Raw genomic sequence first — 18,266 nt, 5'->3', positions numbered from 1 at the left:
CACTCCCACTCTCGCCCACGAAATTGCTATCTGCCGTCTCTTTTCTATTTTACATGCATTTGTCCATAAGCCATAAGAACTGTATATAGACAATTTAAAATACGGCCCAGCCACGGGCTTGTGTATAGCGCGAGGCGCGACGTTATTATATCTATTATATTTGTTTTGCCAATGCAGACTGCTGAGAGAGAATTTTATATTTCAGAGTGAAGTTTTAGATAAAAGATATTTTTAATAAAATTGGTATTTTTATGAGATTATTTTAGGGGGGTCATTGACCAATTGACCCTAAGGAGGAGCCGCGCTTGATTTTCATGGTAGTCCAGCTTTGAATCTTTAATGTTTTTTGCCGATAGTAAAAAGCTTTCCCCTGCAAGCCAGCCATTTTTGGATCCAATGTTCAGAATAATTATTCGCTGACCTCTATTAATTGGATAATTGGGTGCAAATTTAATAGAATCGTCTGTCCAACCTTTTGAGCAGTATCGTGGGTATCGAACCATGTTTCATCTAGATAAAATATCGGTCTTCCTTCATCTCTAAATTTAGATATAGCATCCAAGTATTCATTTCTCCATTTAATTAGACGAGGAGAATCCATTATTGATGATCGCTTATTAATTTTCTTGTATCGAAAACCAATGTGATTCAAAAATCTCAATAAAGTTGAAGGCGAATACGTAATGGAATAGTCTTTAACAAGTTGATCGTAGATCATACTAAGCGTTGGAACTAGGTTCTTTGAATAGAAATTGTAAATTGCTCTTCTAATTACCTCAGCATCTTTTTCATTTACTGCTTTATGTGTAGAAAAGTCACTCCGCTTTTTACGAGGTTGAATTCTATTCGTAACAATTTTCGACACTGTTGTATATGGCATCCTTGTCAGTCGAGATGTTGTTTTGATGAGGAATTTACCCTCTTCTGGATTTGGATTATCTTCTTTCACAGTTTGATAAACATTCCTAATAATTTCTTTGGCATTATCAGATGATAAATGTACACGTGTTTTACACTTAGCACTAGCTTCACCGACTTCAGACATTTTACTTGAATACTCGCGATCTAACCTTCTATCTAAATGCAAGAAAATAACTGCCTGAATGTGCAAATATCAAACTTAAATATGTTTGCCCATATGTTTGCCAATATGTTATACCAAGGGCCGAAGTCCCTGAAAACGTCTACAATGTTTATTTTAATAAGTTGCAGGGGTGAAAAAAAAAGAGGAAATTTAGTGTGATTTTTAATTTTAAATATCTCATTCAAAAGAAACTTTTTGGTTATTCTAAGGGACTTTCGGCCCTTGGTAATATGGCAATCCTTCATTCTGCGTTTATATTTGTCAAAAATACTTATTAGTATTCTCAGTATTCGAAAAAAAATGCATGTAAAACACATTGGCGCGAAATTTTGCGCCTACGCCCTTAATAGTGATCTACTTATACAGCAGACATAGATAAGTTACAAGATTACAAGTGAAATGTGCGATGAAACTGATCTATTTGGATAAATAAATAAATTCATATTAGATTTTCGAAAAGTGTTCTTATTCGTGATATTCCGCGTATTTATCTGTGATATGGAACGGAACAATGCAATGTACATATTCGCTTTTCTGTATGCTATTTTGAAATATTCGCACTGTCACGAATCGATAAATGTCCAAGCAATAAAACAATTTCGACAATATTATTAATTATATCTCTATAAAGGTGAACAGTTCCATGGCCATAAATTCAAAGTTCTTATTACATACGTCATACACATTACACAGTATCCGTTGTTGGTTCATAGAATTGGACAGGGTTGTTACTTTCACTGCAGGGCCGGAACTGTGAGATTTGTCAGGGGGAAAAGATCAGTTTGCCGCCCTGTTTCCGGACCATCCTCCCTCCCTATTGCTCACCACTAAGACATAAAAATAAAAACTCAGCTAGTTAGTTTTTAGATACGGTAATTGAAATTACACAATGTATACTATTAAGAAGTTTAATTTTTGATAAGCAGTGAAGAGTATATCAATACCTCTATATATTATTGTAATACATATAGTGAGGTGGAGAATTATGGAATAAATTCAGTTTTTTGAGAATGAGCGATTTTGGAAGTAAATCCTGAAAAAGGTCGATTTTTATTCTTAAATTATGAATTTTTGGCATATATTATCATACTACTGTAATAGGGTTTTTGTGCTATCTCATTTGAAAGGCTATTCAATTGTCTATTCAGTAATATAAGCATTAACCTAATTATTTATACAGGGTGTCCATAAGATTTATTTGAATTTAAATTAATTGACACAAAAAGAAGAATGTATGTAATTTATTTAATTCAAAATACATTTTACTGCTGCCAGAAAACAAAAAATGTGTTTATTTTACAAATAGTAGGGGAGCAATGTATGCTAAATATGCAGTCACTCGAGCGCTTTGGGGACCTATTGGGTTGTGAAGAGTAAGTCCTAAAACCAAAAAAAGTTAAGTAAAGTTTTCCATTTTAGTGAGCGCTTGCCATTTTTTAATTTAATTTTCCATTCTCAACAATCTTTTTTCCGATTATAGCGCCATCTATCCATAATTTGAAAAATGTTTCGAATAAAAGTTGCTTATTTTTACGTAAAGAATCAAAATCTGGAATAAAAATTTGGGGCTCCTATTTAAGATTTTAAAGTAACCCCCCACCCCACCTCCGTGGAGGTCGTGTTTGGTACCATTCGATAGATTTTTCATTGATTAAGTGTATTCCGCAGTTTTTCGATCTAATGCTTATTTTGCGCAATTTCGCGGGATTTGTATTTAAAATTTTTAATTTACCCCCACGGCTCTCCGTGGGGGGTCATTTTTGGTATCATTCGATAGATTTCTGAAAAATATTGAAGTATTTTTTAGTTTTTCGATCTAATGTTCATTTCGCGAATTATTCGCTTTTCTTTTGTGAAAGTTTTTAACTCGCCCATTTCCTTACGCCCCGCTCAAATCGTCAGATTTTTGAAACATACACACTTTTGCATATACTTAACTTACCTTATCTTAATCTGAAAATTTCGAGTATTTTTAAGGATAGATTTTTTTTTTCGGGCCCCCTTAAAATACTCCCCTGTGTTAAGAGCCAATATATCTTAGAGGTATATCTGCAGGGCACCAGGTTTCTCCCCATATGATAATCTGACGTGCTCAAGTAACTGCAAAAATCCCTGCTTGGGCTCCCCTGCCAAAACATTGCTTTTCGTTTAACTTAAATGTTTAAGCTGTCAACCACCTTCCTCCTGGTATTTTTTTTTTTCTGTTTTCTGACAGCAGTAAAATTTATTTTGAATTAAATAAATTACATATATTCTTCTTTTTGTGTCAATTATTTTAATTCAAGAACATTTTTTCAATATTTCCCTGTCCACTCCGGAATTCGTTCTCAAAAAATCTGCCCAGAATTTCTTAGATTGTTTTTCCTTTTTTTTTTAGAATGATTTCCTTAGTGGAAATCAAAACGTCAAAATATTGGTTAATAAATTCTAAAATATCCAAAAGTCTAAAAAGGCATGAAAGACTCAAAAATCCTAATTAATTTAATGCGAAAGATTTTTGACACATACATCCTTTCTCTCATGACCTATGGAATGGAGACCATGACACTTACTAACCAATCTGTCAATAGACTTTGAGACAACTCAGAGAGATTTTGAGACACTTATGAAAAATCTGTGTATAGTATTTTTACTACAAAAACGTTATTACGTAGGTCAAAATTTTTGACGTAAGAGAACTGTCAAAACATTAGAATGTGACTTTTCATTATTGCCATGTTTATAATAAACATGACAATAATGAAAGTCACATTCTAATGTTTTGACAGTTCTCTTACGTCAAAAAATTTGACCTACGTAATAACGTTTTTGTAGTAAAAATACTATACATAAACTTAAGATATCGTATTAAAAACGAAGATTTAAGAAGAAGAACCAAAGTAGACCATGTTATCAAAGCTATCACAAGATCTAAATGGAAGTGGGCAGGCTGTGTAGCAAGAAAAATCGAAGAGAACTCGACAAAGAGTTTAATGCTGACCAAGAGCACATATACGAGGCATAGCAAGACCGCACAAAAATAGATCGACGACATTCACAATCAAGAAAACAGTAAGGAACTGGCACCAGAGAGCACAAGATAGACCAATATGGAAAACACAAGGTAAGGCCTATGTCCAGGACTGCACCAGAAGAGGCTGCTAAAGAAAAAGAAGTTATATTCTATAAATAATGTCCAACTTTTAATTGAGCAACCTCCACACGACAATTTAACGCCTGTAGCTGGCTATATACCATTGATTCCAAAAAATTACTAAAATCCTTTATAAAAGGTAGATTTGAAATTTATATCTTTATATATTATATCGGTTTTATAGCGTTCTACGCCTTTTCGTTCCTAATCTCCACTCCTTTCTATTGTGGCATTTTTACTCTCTTGGATTTCTTTCCGACATCGCCTTGGAGATGCCCTTTATCCATGTAGTTGCTGGTCTTCCTCGTTTTCGTTTTTTTGTGGGGTCCATTCTAACACTTCTTTGGGAATTCTCCTTTCGTCTTACGTGTCCGTACTAAACTAGTTGTTGTCTTTCGATGTCTCCTATGATTGTTCTCTTTATTTCCATTTGTTGTCTAATGTCGTCGTATCTTATGTGTTCTAGTCTAGATCTTGTTGCTGACCTTCTCCAAAAATCCCTCTCAGTGGCTAGTAATGTATTTTTGTACTTGTTGGTTAATGCCAGACTTCAGCTCCATAGGTTAACACTGCTTTTAATATTGTGTTGTAAATTCCTTTTTTATTTTCTGTTCTTATATTTTTTTGCCATAGTACAGAATTCAGGGCTCCTATCACCTGTTTTCCCTTTACTATCCTTTCTTTAATGTTTTCTTCGTTTCGTCCTGTACTAGTTAGTTTTATTCCCCGAAATGTGTATTCATTGCAGCTTGTAATTTTCTCCTGTTCCAGGTTCCGGTTCTCCGTTTCTTCCCGTCCTACGCATAGGTATTGTGTTTTTTTTGGTATTCACCTCCAGGCTCCATTTTTTATATTCTTCTATTAGTTTCCTTGCCATATCGTTCATTGGGAAGAAGATGGTTACATCTCAAAATGTTACAGTTTTTTTTTGCATCAATACCTTCCAAATAATGATTTCTACTATGTAGATTCTAATATGTAGTAGTATCCAAGAGATGGCAGATGTAACTCTTTGGTTTTCCCCTAACTTTCTTTACAGAACGTTATTTGCTTTAACGAAAACAGTTATATCTTGGAATATAATAGACAAAAATAATAGTATGGTATAGTTAGACCCAAACCCAGACATCCAAAGTGAAAGTTATCCTCCAACACCAAATTGTTCTATATGGTCCACAGAATGTTCAAAAAAAAGTCACACCATTTTGAGCGTCGGGTTTGGGGAGGAGAGGGGGGAGAAATCTGCAAATTCGTAGTTTTTTACGTTTTTCGGCAATAGTTCTAAAACTAAACGGTTTAGCATGAACAACCCTCTACACAAAATTGTTCTACATTAAATTTGAAATAAAAAAGGCCCTACGCATAACCCTTCCAAAATGAACGGTTCCAAAGTTACGGAGGTAGTATAGTGTAATTGGTCCAAAAAAAGGCCTAACCCAGACATCCAAAGTAAAAGTTTTCCTTCAACACCAAATTGTTCTATATGGTCCACATATTGTTCAGTAAAAAGTTACATAATTTGAGCGTCCGGTTTGGGGGGGAGATGGGGGAGAATTCGGTAAATTAGTAGTTTTTTTACGTTTTTCATTAATATTTCTAAAACTATGCTTTAGCGTAAGGAATGTTTTATAGAAAAATGTTCTACATAAAATTTAAAACAAAAAAGGTTGTATACATAATTGTTATAAAATCAACGGTTCCGGATTTACGGAGGGTGAAAAGTGAAGGTTTTCGATACTTTTTATATTTACCGATTTCTCCTTCTCTCCCCCCAAACCCGGCTCTCAAAATGGTGTGACTTTTTTCTGAACATTATGTGGACCATATAGAACAATTTGGTGTTGAAGGATAACTTTCACTTTTAATGTCTGGGTTTTTGGTATAGTTATATCATAAATATTCTCCAAAAAATATAAGAAGTATCGAAAACCTCTACTTTTCACCCTCCGTTGGAACCCAACTCTGGAACCGTTGATTTTATAACAATTATCTATAGAACATTTTTTGTTTTTTTAAGTTCATGTAGAACATTTTTGTATATAACATTGTTTACGCTAAAGCATAGTTTTAGAAATATTGACGAAAAACGTAAAAAACTACTAATTTACCGGCTTCTCTCCCATCTCCCTCCCAAACCGGAAGCTCAAAATGGTGTAACTTTTTACTGAACAATATGTGGACCATATAGAATATTTTGGTGTTGGAGGAAAACTTTTACTTTGGATGTTTGGGTTAGGCCTTTTTTTGGACCAGTTATACTATACTACCTCCGTAACTTTGGAACCATTCATTTTAGAAAGATTATGCATAGGTCCTTTTTTATTTCAAATTTAATGTAGAACAATTTTGTATACAGGGTTGTTCATGATAAACCGCATAGTTTTAGAAATATTGGCGAAAAACTTAAAAAACTAAGAATTTACCGATTTCTCCCCCCTCTCCTCCCCAAACCCGATGCTCAAAACGGTGTGACTTTTTTCTGGACATTGTGTGGACCATATAGAAGAATTTGGTGTTGAAGGATAACTTTCACTTTGGATGTCTGGGTTATGCCATCTTTTGGATCAACTATACTATACTATAAGTTAATTTAATTAAATGGGTGATTTAGTTTTGGGATACAGAGTTATAAGTAAAGATATAACCATTTTTCTTAAAAGTCATAACACTAAAAGTGAACAGTATGTTCTGATAGAAGGATACTTTCTTAGTTGTAACTTTTTTTTGGATAATTTATCATAAAAAAGAAGCAATATAATGTGCGTAAAAAGTGGTGTTGTGAAGTGTAACCTTATTCTTCATAGTTATTTTGTTATAGGTATGTGAATTATCTTTTTTGCATTGGGTAAATTATTATAATGACCCCCTCCGTGGCTCAGACATACGAAGACAAAACGAGCAAAACGAGGACGAGCAAGTAAAGACAACTGGACTTCGGAGAAACAAAGATTACAAAGAAAGAAGGGAGAAGAATATTTTTGTAGACAAAAAAGAGAACAAGGAAAAATTGTTTTTGATGTACCTAGAGCATCAAGACAACTGAAACCTCGATGTAGCCACACAATTTCTGTATTCCTTAAATGCAGTTCTGTAAGTGATAATTTAAGGCAGAATATTTTTACTACTTACTGGAATATGAGTCGTCCGGGAAAAAAATGTTTTATAAAAGCACTAGTTTTGAAGAAGGAAGTTAAACAAAGACGAACAGATAATCCAAATTCTCGTAGAGGCAGTTCCTTTCAGTACCATTTAAAAGATGTAGGTACCGCCTTTCACGTTTGTAAAAAATGTTTTTACATACATTAGACGTTGGAGAATGGACCGTACATGCTTGGGTCGGTATTAAAGATACAATTAACACAACAAGAAATCCTGTCATCAAAACTAACGAGAACACCAATAGACAAAAGGTTTATGATTTTCTTGATAGTTTACCAAAACTGGAAGCAAATTACTGTAGAAAAGATACCGCCAAATTATATTTAGAACCTATGTGGCAGTCAAAATATAAATTGTATACAGAATACTTAAACTTCCTGGGTGTAAATAATGAACAACAGCATTCAGTATCTAAATTTGTATTCTGGCAAATTTTTGATGAAATGAATTTATCTTTATTCCGACCAAAAAAAGACCAGTGCAATATCTGCTGTGGCTACAGAACAAAAAAATATTACTGAGATTTTTTATAATAGGCATATTGAGCGTAAAGATGAGGCGAGGAAGGAGAAAGACAAGGACAAGGAAAATCAAGATCCATCTGTAGTGGTGTTTACGATTGACCTACAAGCCGTACTACTTTGCCCTTTTTTAAAAGCTTCGGCACTGTATTACAAAACGAAACTTCTTGTAACAACCTAACTATTTATAATCTAGGAAATCATGACGGATTTTGCTTTTTGTGGGACGAGACACACGGAGGCCTTAATGCTGACGAATTTTGCAGTATTTTGTATGATTTCATTATCCATAATATTGACAGAACTGTAGTAAAGGAGGTAATTTTCTTCAGCGATGGTTGCACATACCAAAACCGCAATGTAATTTTATCTAATGGATTGCTTCTGGCGTCAGCAAGAACAGGATTAATTATTACTCAAAAGTTTTTAGAAAAGGGTCACACCCAAATGGAGTGTGACTCGAGGCACTCCACAATTGAACGACATCTAAGAAATAGGGAGATCTATTCACCAGCAGGATACGTAGAAGTGTGCAATACAGCTCGTACGCATCCTAGACCATACCAAGTAAAGTACGTGGAATACGATTTTTTCTTAAAATTTAAAGATGTCCCTTATGTAAACTCAATACGTCCTGGTAACCGTGTTGGAGATCCTGTTGTAGTGGATTTGTGTGCAATACAATACTATCCTTAAGGCTATGGGTACATAATTCGCAAATATTTTACGTGTATCCCTACTTTTTCTGTCTTTACACGGCAAATTACGTGTAGTAAAATTCACACTGGTGTGGATATGTAAACATTACTAGAATGTCATTCTACTTGAAAATGTCATAATTAATTTAAAGAGATGGCTTTTGAATGTTCTTGGACAACTGTTATTTTTATAATTGCAAATTATTAATTCAGTTAATAAATGTGATAATTTTTTCACTAACTATGTTTTCAGTGATTGTAATAATTTATTTGTACAACAAAAACTAATAATCAATCGAGAAAAGAGGAAAAGTGTTAAGTGATTTTTTAATAATATGTTGTTATTTTGGAACGCTTACAATTTTGAACATCTCTAACAACAAAATACTTGGATCACAGGATATATCTGATGTATTCTCTGCTTGGATCTTTCACAAATAATACACAATAAATAACTTTTTATTAAGTTCACGTCTTAAATCAATTATTTATCAAATACACTATATATCAATAATATTTAATCAATTTCTCAAAATATTCCCGATGCAATGTCAAATATTTAAAATTGTCACTGATTGTCAGTGTCTGACTGACAATATATGCTGACAATATTATATTCGGTTGAGTGCGTTGTAAGACAAAGACAGATTTGGAAAATATTACCACGGCATTGTGTTCATTTTTTTCAAATCCTGAAAAAACCAATAAATATTTTTGAAAAATTTAAACGCAGAATGAAAGACTAAATTATTACCGAGGGCCGAAAGTCCCTTAGAATAAATAAAAAGTTTATTTTGAATGAGATATTTGAATTTAAAAATCACACTAAATTTTCTCTTAGTTTTTTCACCCCTGTAACTTATTAAAATAAACATTGTAGAAGTTCTCAGGGACTTTCGGCCCTCGCTAATAACGTAATCTTTCATTCTGCGTTTAAATTTTTCCAAAATACTTATTAGTTTTCTCAGGATTTGAAAAAAATGAATCCCCATTTGAATAGCATTGCAGGCGAAAATACGTTCCGATCCTCTTAAGGTAAAAATTCTCAGATCCTTACGAGAATTTACCCAGGCGCATTAAAAAACCGGAAGCCTCTGACAACTTTATGCAATTGTACACCAAAAGAAATTCTATTAAAATACAGAAATTTAATCATCTTCAAGAATTAAAGATGGTCATTCCAAAAGATATTCATTCATTTCATGATGAGCTACCACACTAACAATAAACTTTTTCGTAATTTTGTTTGATTTAAGAATTTATTATTTGTTTGTTTTATCCTAAAAATAATCAGTTTTAGTTTTAATGCATTGTGAACTTATTTTTTTAAAAACTGTTAATAAAAGTATAGGCTTAATACCGTATTGCTTATTTCATAATGCATGAAATACTCGTATAAATACTAACTCACGTTGCGTGAAAATCACGTAAGTCACGGTACTACGTCATAGTAATGATTTTTTAAAAAATTAATGTGTAACCTAAAAAGTATTGCCCTTTAAACATACTATCCAATAAAATATTTAAATTTTTCGATATTCTAAACTAAAAAACAGTTTAACTGTTTCCTGTAAAATTTGCAATTTTTGACATACGAGGGTTTCACTCTACGTCATCGATATACAACAGGAGCAGTATACCGATCAGTTTAAAAAGACAAGTGTTTGATCAATGTGTGCTACCGGTAATGACATGCGGAGCAGAGACACTGACTCTAACCAAGGCAACAGCGTCGAAACGAGGGTTGCTCAAATGTGTATGGAAAGATCTATGCTGGGCATAACCCTACGAGATATAATAAGAATTGAAGATCTCAGACAAAGAACCGGTATCGCAGATGTTCTAGAACGTATCACCAGGTTCAAATGGAACTGGGCAGCACACGTCGCCAGACTGAAGAATTCCAGATGGACACGAAAGCTCATTGAATGGAGACCAAGAGAAGATAAACGCAGTAGAGGATGGCCGCCTACACGATGGAGAGATGATATCAGGCGGATTAGTAAAAACTGGCAACAATCAACAATCAGCACAAAACCGTGAAGTGTGGAAACCATTGTGGGACCTATGTCTAGCAGTGGACGTAAATTGGTTGAATGATGATGACGATGACGTATTTTTTTCTGTTGTTCTGAAGCTATTTCCTTGTGGCATTTTTATAATCAATTTAGTATTTAATGTGGCTTATTTCCCATTGAAAATAGTTGAGTATTTTTTTCTAATATAAATAAAATTAATGTATCCTGTAATTAACGAAACTACACACATAACTTTTTAAACATGCATTTTTACATTACGTGTAGTTGATAAATAATTTGCTTTCATAGTATATCATACAAAGTTCATTACACATACACGTTTTTATTATAGTTATGTATTTTACACTTAATAATAGTTGTTAAATATCAAACATGTCACAAGTACAGATTAATTATTTGTTCAGTTATTTTTTCCATCGATACAGTCGAAATATTAGGTAATTAGGCATAATTATGTGTATTATGTCTAACGTGCGTAAAATCTAAATACGTAAGTTACTCAGGAAAAAATGTCATCAACATACAGGTGGCACCAACGAATGAGCAAAAAAATGTTTCCAGAAATTACATGAAGAAATAAATTGCGATACTGAAAAGCCTAGTCGGCACTATTATAATTGAAGCGAAACAAAAGTTAAAAAGCGAAATGAATGTCGACTCGATTCAAGTTCTCTGTTTAACCCAGATATGACAATATCAAAAGGCACCGCTAGGAAAATATTCCAATATGCGGTTCAGAGAACCTGTATGAAACGAGTCTTTGTACTCTAATACAGAGTATGGTATTAGCAAAATTAGAAAATCTACGGTTTCGTTTTGATTTAAATCTGTCTCCGGTCATCCCCCGATAGTACTATTTATAGGTCTACCTGCTGTCAAGGAGGGTCCGCAGAAGACAAATTTACACAAAAACGTCCGTAGTTCTCGGTACAAAAATAAAACTATTTATACTATAATATGGTTAGAACGCCCTCTAACGGGGAATAAGTGAAATGAATGTCGACTTTGTCATATCTGGGTTAAACAGAGAACTTAAATCGAGTCGACATCCATTTCACTTATTCCCCGTTAGAGGGCGTTCTAACCATACTACGGTATAAATAGTTTTATTTTTATACCGAGAGCTACGGACGTTTTGGTGTAAATTTTTCTTCTGCAAAGCCTCCTTGACAACAGGTAGACCTAGAAATAGTAGTATCGGGGGATGGCAGGAAACAGATTTAAATCAAAACAAAACCGTAGATTTTCTAATTTTAAAAGTTAAGATATAAAAAACATATTATAAAACGAAAGGAATGATGCGTTAGTGGAATAGAGTCCTAGCATCGCCCGATGGTATGGCTATACCTGGGTTAATAGTTTACTTTAATCGTTACCGGCACTCATTTCATATTAACACGTTAGAGCATATTTTGATACAATATTTAAATAAGTATTTACCAACCAGTCGGTGCGTTTTGGTTTAATTCAGTTTTCTTACAAAGCTTCTTTGATAACGCGTAAACCTAGAAATGCGTGTCAGAGGATGGTAAGAGACTCGAATTGAATCAAAACGAAACCGCATATTTTTATATGAAATGAAGTTTTTACCTGAACGAGAAAGTAGAATATGATTAGTAGGCTAGTGGCAGGCACCACCAAAATGACCAGGTACTGACCACGAAGAGATGAATGGCCAATTTTAGTCATACTGTATGTTTTTGATGGTGCTGAAAACGAAAATGAGGTTTATTTTGATTTTATGTGGGGGAACATTTTCAAAATTGCAATTTTACTCTAAAAATAAAAAAAATTATGTCACAGTTTTTACGTTTACCTCGCTACAACTCTTTACCATTCTAATATTTTTTTCTGAAATTATTAAAGTATATAGTTCTAACATTTCTGAAGACGACGATACCTGTTTCAAGCTTTCAGTGTTTTTCTGATAAAGGTTATGAATTTTTTAAACTAAAAGGTGCAGATTTGTACATTGCAAAGTTTAATCGCAAAAGTAGAGTGACGAAATTTAAAATGTAGCTTTTTAGTCACGTTTACCTTAAAATATAGAGTACAAAAAAGTTTTCTGGAAAGAAGAAATCCCCAAAAGAGGGGAAATCCCCAAAATAACGCCCTTTTTTTCGAGATACTGACCATGGGTGGTGAATGGCTAATTTTCGTCTTACATTATGTTTTTAACGGTGTTGAAAACGAAAATGAAATTTATTTTAAATTTTATGTAGGGGAATATTGTCAAAATCGCAATTTTACCCTAAAAGTAAAAAAAATTAAATCGCGTTTTTTGCGTTCAACTCGCTACAACTCTGGTCCATTTTCATATTTTTTGTACATTTTTTTAAAGTTTGTACAGTGTATATTGCTTTCTTTTCTGAAGAGAATGGTATCTATTTTAAGCTTCTATTCTTATTCTGTTAAAATTTCTGAATTTTTTAAAGTACAAGGTGCAGATTCGTGAATTGCAAAGTTTAATCGCAAAAGTTGAGCGACGAAATTTGAAATTTATCTTATTAATCACGTTTATGTTAAAACGTAGAGTACAAAGTTTTCTGGAAAGTTTTAGACACAAATCTTTTATAGAAAAAAAATGGTGCAGCTTTTAATATAAACGTTATACATCCCCAAAATAACACTTATTTTTCGAGATACTAACCATTGCCGGTGAATGGCTAATTTTGGTTTTACTTTATGTTTTGGATGGTGCTGAAAATGAAAATGAGGTTTATTTTGAATTTTATGTAAGGGGGCATTGTCAAAATCGCAATTTAAACCTAAAAATGAAAAAAAAAATGAAATCACGTTTTTCTACGTGTAACTCGCTACAACTCTGTTCCATTTTTAACAGCATATATTTCTCACCTTAATGAAGACTATGAAAGCTGTTGTAGACTTTCAGCCTTTTTCTAATAAAAGTTATGAATTTATTAAAATAAAAGATGCAGATTCGTGAATTTTAAAATTAAACCGCAAAATTAAGTGACAAAATTTAAAATGTATCTATTTGATCACACTTATGTTAAACTATAGAGTCCAAAGAAGTTCTATGGGGAGTTTTAGATCTAAATGTTTTGCACCATCAAAAACATACAGTATCAGTAAAATTGGCTATTCAACTGTCTGTGGTCAGTATCTCGAGAAATAAGCATTTTTTTGGGGTGTGCCGCTCGTCTATACATAGATGATTTAGAAGAAATTGCATGCTAATTAGGCAGTTTTAGGTGTAGGTGCGTACTATTCTAAATGTTGTTAGCTGACTGCATGCAAACCTGCGCTAGATGGACATCTTCATGTAGGGATTTTTCATCAGGGTCTTGATTTGGTCTGCTCATCGTGTTGGACATTTTCCTCTTGATCTTCGGCCTTCTTTCTACCTTTCCTCCTACTACCAATAGCTTCATGGTCCCCGTTCTTCTGACTATGTGGCCGATGTAATTTATGTATGCCCAGTTTGTTTTTTTAATAGTATTTTATATGAAGCTCTTCTACAATTATTAACAGGTTGATTCTGTGTTCTGTCCACGTCTCGAAGGTTTCGATCATAATAACTTGTAACTATTTTTTGAGGGTCCATGTTTCATTTGCGGATGTAGTAATGAGAAAAAGAAGGGCATTGATGTGACTAGGTGATTAGGTACTCCCATATTCTCCGTTATACTCCAGGGGGGTTCAATTTTACTGAATTGGAAGCATTTGTGTAATACACGAAACATATATTGTGTTCCGTTGCCTTTTCTCTTATCAATTTTGTGTTCAATATCTCCTCACTATCTGCGCTTTTAAGCTCATTAAGCTAACTAAAAAAAATTAAAGCACTCATGGGAGTGCCGACAGAAGTGAAAACTTCTTATAGTATATAAATTACTAGCTCAATGCTTTTCCCCATCCAAAAAGAAGTGCTATACCAATATTATATACGCGTTGCGTACGTTCTATGCTATTTGTGCAAACTTACACATAATTTATATATTCGTACGAACTTTAGTTCGGCAAAGTGATGACAGTCGCAAACTCAATACTTTTTTCCTATATAAAAAGTGCACAACGTCCCTAAAGAAGCTTTCACTTTAAAATTTTTTTTCGTCAAACAATGAAGGTCGCTAATTTAATACTTTTTCCCCATCTAAAAAGTGCACAACGTCCCTAAAGAAGTTTTCACTTCAAAAATTTATTTCGTCGAAACAATAACGGTCGCTAATTCAATACTTCTTCCCCAACCAAAAAGTGCACAACGTCCATAAGAAAGTTTTCATTTCAAAAATTTATTTCGCCAAAGCGATGGCGGTCGCTAATTCAATACTTTTTCCCTATTTAAAAAGTGTATGACGCCCCTAAAGAAGTTTTCACTTCAAAAATTTATTTCGTCGAAGCAATAACGGTCGCTAATTTAATCCGTTTTCCCATCGAAAAAGTGCAAAACGTCCCTAAAGAAGTTTTCAATTCAAAAAATTATTTCGCCGAAGTGATGACGGTCGCTAATTTAATACTTTTTCCCATTTTAAAAGTGCACAACGTCCTTAAAGAAGTATTCACTTCAAAAATGTATTTCGTCGAGTCAATAACGGTAGCTAATTTAATACTTTTCCCCATCTAAAAAGTGCACAACGTCCCTAAAGAACTTTTCACTTCAAAAATTTATTTCGCGGAAGTGATGACAGTCGCTAATTCAATACTTTTTCCCCATCTAAAAAGTGCACAACGTCCTTAAAGAAGTATTCACTTCACAAATGTATTTCGTCGAAGCAATGACGGTCTCGATGACGGTCGCTAATTCAATAATTTTTCCCCATCTAAAAAGGGCAATACGTCCCTAAAGAAGTTTTCACTTCAAAACGTTATTTCGTCGAAGCAATGACGGTCGCGATGACGATCGCTAATTCAATACTTTTTCCCCATCTAAAAAGTGCACAACGTCCCTAAAGAAGTTTTCACTTCAATAATTTATTTCGTCGAAGCAATGACGGTCGCTAATTCAATAATTTTCCCCATCTAAAAGAGCACAACGTTTCTACAAAAGTTTTCACTTCAAAAATTTATTTCGCAGAAGCAATGGCGGTCGCTAATTCAACACTTTTTCCCTATCTAAAAGTGCACAACGTCCCTAAAAACGTTTTCACTTCAAAAATTTAATTCGTCGAACCAATGACGGTCGCTAATTTATACTTTTTTCCCATCTAAAAAGTGCACAACGTCCCTAAAGAACTTTTCATTTCAATAATATTAGTATTATTATACGTACATTATAATAATATACGTACAAAATTTATTTCGTCGAAGCGATGACGGTCGCGAAATAAATCCTTTTTCCCCGTCCTACATTAGGTTTTACATTTATCTTAAATTTAAATACTTCTATACAATTTATATATGCATAGGGTGAGTCAGATAACTGGCCTATTAGAAATATCTCGAGAACTAAAGGCAACAGAATCATGAAAATTGGAATAAAGGGGTTTTGAGGGATGATCTATTAAATGAAAATATTTTCATCTCTTTGAAACTTCCGGTTATACCGGAAGTTGCTTATCACTTGGTTTTTTTTTAAATGGGATTTTTAAATTTTTACATTTTTGAATTCTCCTCAATATCTTCTTTCTTAAAATATGAGATTTTGTAATATTATACAGGGTATTTTAAAAGATATTTACGTTTTTTTATTAATTTCGTAGCAATATTCACACCCTGTAGAATTGTAATAGTTTGACATTAAAAACTCTGCTTGCGTTCAAGTGATTTTTAATATAGTCTATTATTGTTAACAATCATTAGTATAGCTAATTTTGAAATTTTAGTATACAGAGTTGGTCGAAACTCAAAATGAATATTTTCTGAGTTTTCTTAAATAGAACACCCTGTATTTTAGTATTGTAATGAAATGATATTTCATAGTATTTTTTATTTTATAAGTATTCCCTATACCTAACTGCTTTAATTTGTGAGTTATTGGTGATTCAAGCTAAACATTAATTGCAACAAAAAATACGTATAATTTTATTAGGTTGGCCGTGAAAATATTCAATCACATATAATTTTTCAGAAATAAATACATATTAATCCAGACTGATCCTTAAAATTACCAATAATGGTTTAGCTATCAAATACCTACGTAGTAAAGATTGTTGGTGCGACTAACAATTAAGCACAAGTTAAAGCAATTAGCTATAGGGAATGCTTAAGAAATAAAAAAGTACCATAAAATATCATTTCATTGTAATACTAAAATACAGGGTGTTCCATTTAAGAAAACTCAGAAAATACTCATACTAATGATTCTTAACAATATTAGACTATATTAAAAAATCAATTTGAACGTAAGTAGAGTTTTAGTTGTCAAACTACTACAATTCTACAAGGTGTGAATATTGTTACGAAATTAATAAATAAACGTAATTATCTTTTAAAATACCCTGTATAACATAACAAATCCTCATATTTTAAGAAAGAAGACATCGAATAGAATCCAAAAACGTAAAAATATACAGGGTGTCCTATTTAAAAAAACCAAGTTATAAACCGGAAGTTGTAAATTGATGAAAATATTTTCATTTGATAGATCATCCTTCAAAACCCCTGCATTCCAATTTTCATGATTCTGTTGCCTTTAGTTCTAGAGATATTTCTAATAGGCCAGTTATCTGCCTCACCCTGTATACATACTTACACATAATATACCTATAATATGTGCAAAATATATTTCGTCGAAGCGATGACGGTCGCGATGATGGTGGCGAAATCAGCTTTTTCCCATCCTAAAATAGGTTTTACATTTATTTTAAATTTAAATACCTCTGCACAATTTATATATAACTACATACACATAATATATAGCATAAGCGATGACGGTCGCAATGACGGTCGCGATGATGGTCGCCAATTCAATGCTTTTTCCCCTATCCAAAAATCGCACAACGTCCCTAAAGAAGTTTTCACTTCAAAAATTCCTTATGCGACTTATTTACGGAACATCTCTCAAATAGTACAAATCGTAATTTTGATTTTTTTTTCAGCTACAAAAGAAATTTTGCATCAAGTCGGAGGACGTTTCCAGCCCGGGCAGCTGATAGCCATAATGGGGCCATCGGGTGCAGGCAAAAGTACATTATTGGATGTTTTGAGTGGGTATAGGATACGTGGCGTAACAGGTTCAGTATACGTTAACGGCCAACCAAGAAGTTTAAAGGAATTCAGGAAAACGTCATGTTACATTACGCAAGATGACCGTCTGCAGCCTTTACTCACTGTGGACGAAAATATGTGGGTAGCTGCAGATTTGAAACTACCTTCCAGTGTCAGCAACAGTAATAAACGGAGTATAGTAAGTATGCCTATTCATTTTCTAGTACAGAGTTGTAACATACCACTACCTACTATCGGTTTACAGCGTTTACCGACGCCTTCCAACTCCCAACCGCCATTCTTCTCTGTTTCACCGTAGACCTGGAGGAATTTCTCTTTCCTCTAATTCTTTTTCAATTCCCTCCCTCAAGCTTGTTATCGGCTTTCCTCTTTTTCTTTTCCCTTGTGGTGTCAACGCCAAAATCTGGGGTTCCATGTCAGGGATCCTGTCATCTGGCATTCTCTATACATCGCTGTACCATATTAGTTGTTTTGTTTTTATGTCATCAATAGACTTAGGCA

At 33.5% G+C, this 18,266-nt stretch overlaps 1 protein-coding gene across 1 annotated transcript in view; it reads left to right on the top strand.

Annotated features, from left to right (window-relative positions):
* Window positions 1-18,266, top strand: part of LOC114328603 (ATP-binding cassette sub-family G member 4) — a 244,690-nt gene that overhangs the window by 65,843 nt on the left and 160,581 nt on the right. The window contains exon 2 of the mRNA XM_028277492.2: window positions 17,636-17,943. Within this exon, the coding sequence (XP_028133293.2) occupies window positions 17,636-17,943 (308 nt within the window). The remainder of the gene's footprint in view (window positions 1-17,635; window positions 17,944-18,266) is intronic.

Source organism: Diabrotica virgifera, chromosome 1, assembly GCF_917563875.1.
Source record: "Diabrotica virgifera virgifera chromosome 1, PGI_DIABVI_V3a".
Taxonomy (NCBI): domain Eukaryota; kingdom Metazoa; phylum Arthropoda; class Insecta; order Coleoptera; family Chrysomelidae; genus Diabrotica; species Diabrotica virgifera.
Note: the sequence above shows the minus strand (reverse complement) of the source record. Positions and strands in the feature narration are given on the sequence as shown.